General features: G+C 37.4%; 1 protein-coding gene across 1 annotated transcript; it reads left to right on the forward strand.

Moving 5' to 3' along the window:
- Positions 1 to 638: 638 nt before the first annotated feature.
- Positions 639 to 1,184, forward strand: LOC138908057 (uncharacterized). The gene is made up of 2 exons (XM_070198694.1): positions 639 to 922; positions 1,031 to 1,184. The coding sequence occupies exons 1-2, from the start codon at positions 639 to 641 to the stop codon at positions 1,182 to 1,184; spliced, it is 438 nt and encodes a 145-aa protein (XP_070054795.1).
- Positions 1,185 to 5,341: the final 4,157 nt, after the last annotated feature.

Here is a 5,341-nt window from a genome sequence, read left to right on the forward strand (position 1 = left end):
GGAATCATGTAGCTGAGGGAGAGGTCATCAAGGACACTTTCCCAGATGAGCAATTATTGGCCGTTACTGCTGGGGAGGTGCCATGGTATGCAGATTTTGTAAACTATCTGGCAAGTGGAGAAATTCCACTTGATCATGAACCTCATGCTAAAAAGAAGTTCATACGATATGTGAGATCATATGTGTGGGATGAGACGTTTCAGTTCAAATCTTGTATTGATCAGCTAATGAGAAGATGTGTGCCTGAATCTAAAATAAATTCTATCTAACATGACTGTCATGCGTTGCTTTATGGTCGTCATCATGCGGGTGAAAATATGGAGGTTGAAATTTTTGATGTGTGGAAAATTGATTTATGGGTCTGTTTCCCTCGTCCAATGGGTGTATGTACATTTTGGTGGCCGTTGACTATGTGTCGAAGTGGGCGGAGGCCATTGCTCTTCCTACCAATGATGCCAATGTCATAGTCAACTTTGTGAAAAAAACATATATTTACAAGGTTCGGCACCCCGAGAGTGATGATAAGTGATGGGGGCACCCATTTCTATAACAAGCTATTGGACAATGTCTTAGCGAAATACGGGGTCAAACATAAGGTTGGGACCTCTTACTAACCTCAGACTAGTGGACAAGTTGAAATGTCAAATAGAGAGATAAAGCAGATTTTGAAGAAGACGGTTAGTGCAAGTAGGAAAGATTGGGCTGCAAAGCTTGATGATTCTCTATGGGCATACCGGACCACCTACAAAACTCCATTCGGAACCTCCCCTTACAAGCTAGTTTATGGGAAGGCATGCCATTTACCGGTGGAACTTGAGCACAAGGCCTATTGGGTGATAAAGAAGCTGAACTTTGATGAAGAATTAGCGGGTAGAAAATGGTTGAGGCAATTGAACGAGCTTGATGAGTTTCACTTGCACGCGTATGAGAATGCCAAGTTGAATAAAGAATAGACCAAGCGCTGGCATGATAATCATTTTCGCCATCGCGATTTCGAACCGAACCAATTGGTTCTCTTGTTCAATTGTAGGTTGAGACTCTTTTCGAGATGGTCGGGCCCATTTGAGATAGTAGGAGTCACTCCACATGGTGCAATTGAGCTGCACATCTTAGATGGCGAGAGAACGTTCTTAGTGAACGGACAAAGAGTGAAGCACTATTACGGAGATGACTTTGATCGTTAGAAGTTGAAGGTGTTACTTGCCAATGATAAGACGAGATTTTGTGTCGTGCTGCGACGTTAAATAAGGTCGATTGTTGGGAGGCAACCCACCTTTACTGCTTTTTTTTATTTTTATTTTTATTATATTATTTTTGTAGTACTTGTTTTTATTTTGTAGGATTATAAGAATAGGAAGCAAAGCCATTGGAAGAGTGCAAAAGCGAGCTAGATGGTGAGAACTAAGCGTGGGGTGCCCACACACAGGACCATGACTGAGGGAAGTCTGAGTACCTCGTGAGCCGTAATTGCTTCAGCCTTTAGCCTTTCAGGGAGTTTCTTGTCCACCCTTGTTATTGTTTGCTTTATTTCTACATAGGGGACACTGCACTACTCTAAGTGTGGATTTGGAGAAATTATTTAGATAATTAGTAGTAGTATGTTAGAAAAATGTTAACTTCTTATTTTTATTTTCATAGTTGTATAGTATTATAGTAGCTCCCAAAAAAAAAAGAAAAAAAAGGACTTTTCTTGATGATGGATCTCCTAGACAGTTTTCTTGAGGGATTTAAATCAAAATAAAAAGGACAAAAAGATTATTTTGTAGGTAGAGTAATAATTACCCGTTTGTTTTTCTTTGTGCCGCGATTCTTTTCCAAGGGTTTTGTTTGAACCGGGTGTAGTTAGTTTTATTTTTTTAGAAGTAGGAGCCATTGTGCTGTGATTGGAATTTAAGAAATATATCTTGACTTGGTTATGCCTTGAGAACAGTGAGTACTTTGGTTGTGACGCTTAGGCTAAGTTCTTGACACTTGTATAAGTACCTTAAATTGTATGATCGTAACATTGCTTAACGGCTTTGACTAGAGTGTCTTGATGAGTCCAATACTGAGTGAGTTATGTGCATGTCTTGGAAGTGATATAGGCATTTATTTGTTGAACAAGTTATATGTTTTACTAGCTTAAATGTTATGTATCGTTGTTAACCCCTTTGAGCATATAATCATGTTTCTTTGGCAACTACATTACAAGCCTTACCCATTTGTTTAAATTAGACTTCTATTTGAACCTACCTCTCATGAGCATTTGAATTGTAATGAACTTTGTTAACGTTAAAGTGTGGGGTGGTTGGTTTGGCTTTTGAGTGGAACTAATGAAATAAGGAGAAATGTGCTATATTTTGACAAAGTAAGAGCCACAGAAATTGAATATTGCTATGAAAAATATTCCTTGGTAGTGCTGACTCTTGATGTAATTGTGCTTAAAGAAGTATGGAGTTAATATATATTGATGTGAAGGTGGAGTTATGGTTTGACATAAGTGTGGGGTTTCAAATGTTAAAGTGTATGTATTAAAATACTTAGGGAGGTGTAGTCACTTTTATATTAAAAATACCCTACCCGTCCCCATATTACAACTAATTAAAGTCCTACTTGATCCTAGACTGAATGAGCTCGAGTAGTACAATACGGGCAAGCCTATGGTGCATCTTTTGTGGCATATAAATGTTATTTCTTAGAGTGAGTGAATTCTTTCTATCTTGAGTTCCTAATTGTTCTTAAATTTTATTGTGTGTGGAATTACTCTCTTTTGTTGTGTGAGGGCACTTGATTCATGAAGGAAAGGGAATGTCATTGACCTCTATGTTAGAGCGGGTGAGTGAGTTGTGAATAATGCGTGGTACTTGTGAGTCAAATCTTGAGGTGAAGATGTTACACTCTTGTGCTTAGTCTATTTTAAATACTCTTGGTGTGACGAGTTAGGAGAATTGTTTAAAAAGGTTATTAGAGTAAGTTAGAGAGTTATGAATAATGCATGGTGCTTTAGAGTCAAATTTTGAGGCAAGGATGTTACGTTAGAGTACTTATTCTATTTGAAATATTCTTGGTGTGATGAGTTTGGAGAGTCTTTTAATAAGGTCGTCTCTATAAAGTGTAGTTTGATTGCTCGAGGACGATCTATGGTTTAATTGTGGGGTGTTGATGGTAGGCTATTATCACATGTTTTAGTCGCTTATTTAACTCTAATTTACTGTACTTTAATTATGATTGAGCTTTAACCGCTAGTGTTTTGCATTAAATGTGTTTGAGCTTTAATTGCTAGTGTTTTGTACTTATTGTGTGCTTTATGGCTTGTAGAAGTGTTTCCGAGTGATGTAAATGTTACACAGCTAATTCAAGTGATTTTGAGCTTTGACGTATCAGTAAAAGATGCACCATAGGCTTGCCCGTAGTGTACTACTCTACTAATTGAGGTCATTCAATCAAGGATCAAGTAGGATTTTAATTTGTTGTAATGTAGGATGCGGGATGGGTAGGATACATTTAGATATAAGAGTGACTACACCTCTCTAAGCACTTTAATACATACAATTAATCGTTCAAAACCCCACACTTATGTCAAACCATAACTTCACCTTCACATCAATATATATTGACTCCCTACTCCTTTAAGCACAATTACATCAAGAGTTACCACTTATCAATGAATATTTTTCACAACAATACAACTAATGTTTTCTTTCTATTTCAATTCAAATGGCTCTTACCTTTTCAAATCAGTGCATCTTTCTCCTTATTTCATTTTACACTCAAAAGCCAAACCAACCGCCCCACACTTTAACTTTTACCAAGTTCATAACAATTTCAAGTGGTAGTGACAGGTATAACGTTCAAATAGATGGTCAATTCAAACAAATGGGTAAGGCTTGTAATGTGGTTGCAAAAGAAACAAGATTACAGGCTCAGGGAACCAACTTCTCCTAGCCGAAATTGGATTGTTACTCTATAAAAAATGCACATGTGCTCCGTCTAGGCCGATGCGCCACGCGGTCTGGTAGTGGGGTTTATCACGTAACATGCAAATTCAATAGGCAGTAGAAATGTACAGGCACGACACCCCATGCACTGCCCCACACACCACTGATGTGGAAAATTCTCATAGTCCGGCTTTTCTCTTGATTTTTGATATCTAGAGGTGGTTCTCGACCCGCCAACACGAACCCGGCTTACTCCCTTGAGATTTTACTAATATGTCAAAGCTCAAAATCACTCGAATTAGCTGTGTAATATTTACATCACTCGAAATCACTCCTGCAAGTAATAAAACACAGAATAAGTGCAAAATACTAGCGATGATAGCTCAAAGACATTTAAAGTGCAGTAAATTAGAGTGAAATAAACGACTAAAACATGTAATAATAGCATACCATCAACACCCCACAATTAAACCACAGCTCGTCCTCGAGCAATCAAACTATACTTTATTGAGACGGCCTTATTAAAAGACTCTCCTAACTCATCACACCAACAATATTTAAGATAGACTAATCACTCTAACGTAACATCCTTGCCTCAAATTTGACTCTAAAGAACCACACATTATTCATAACTTGCTAAATTACTCTAACATAGAGGTCAACAACATTACCTTTCCTTCATGAATCAAGTGCCCTCATACAATAATAGAGAGTAGTTCCACACTCGTTCTCAGAAACTACATTCATATGTTACAAAAGATGCACCATAGGTTTGCCTATGGTCGATCCTTTGTGGCATATGAATGTTGTTTCTGAGAGCAAGTGAATTCTTTCTATCTTGAGTTTCTAATTGTTCTTAACTTTTGTTGTGTGTGAAACTACTCTCTATTATTGTGTGAGGGCACTTGATTCTTGAAGGAAAGGTAATGTTGTTGACCTATATGTTAGAGTAATTTAGCGAGTTATGAATAATGCGTGGTGCTTTAGAGTCAAATTTGAGGCAAGGATGTTACGTTAGAGTTCTTAGTCTTTTTTAAATATTCTTGGTGTGATGAATTAGGAGAATTGTTTAATAAGATTGTCTCTATAAAGTGTAGTTTGATTGCTCGAGGACGAGCTATGGTTTAACTGTGGGGTGTTGATGGTAGGCTATTATTACATGTTTTAGTAGCTTATTTCACTCTAATTTACTGTACTTTAATTGTGTTTGAGCTTTAATCGCTAGTGTTTTGCATTAAATGTGTTTGTGCTTTAATCGGTAGTGTTTTGCACTTATTGTATGTTTTGTGCCTTGTAGGAGTGATTCCGAGTGATGTAAATGTTACACAGCTAATTCGAGTGATTTTGAGCTTTGACATATTAGTAAAAGATGCACCATAGGCTTGCTTGTAGTGTACTACTCTACTAATTGAGGTCATTCAGTC

The sequence above is a fragment of the Nicotiana tomentosiformis genome, chromosome 3 (genome assembly GCF_000390325.3).
Source record: "Nicotiana tomentosiformis chromosome 3, ASM39032v3, whole genome shotgun sequence".
Classification (NCBI taxonomy): domain Eukaryota; kingdom Viridiplantae; phylum Streptophyta; class Magnoliopsida; order Solanales; family Solanaceae; genus Nicotiana; species Nicotiana tomentosiformis.

Coding starts and splice junctions, on each gene's coding strand:
- LOC138908057 (XM_070198694.1), top strand. CDS start 639: ATGTCAAATAGAGAGATAAAGCAGATTTTGAAGAAGACGGTTAGTGCA. Junction 923..1,030: donor GATGAGTTTCACTTGCACGC/GTATGAGAATGC, acceptor GTTCAATTGTAG/GTTGAGACTCTTTTCGAGAT.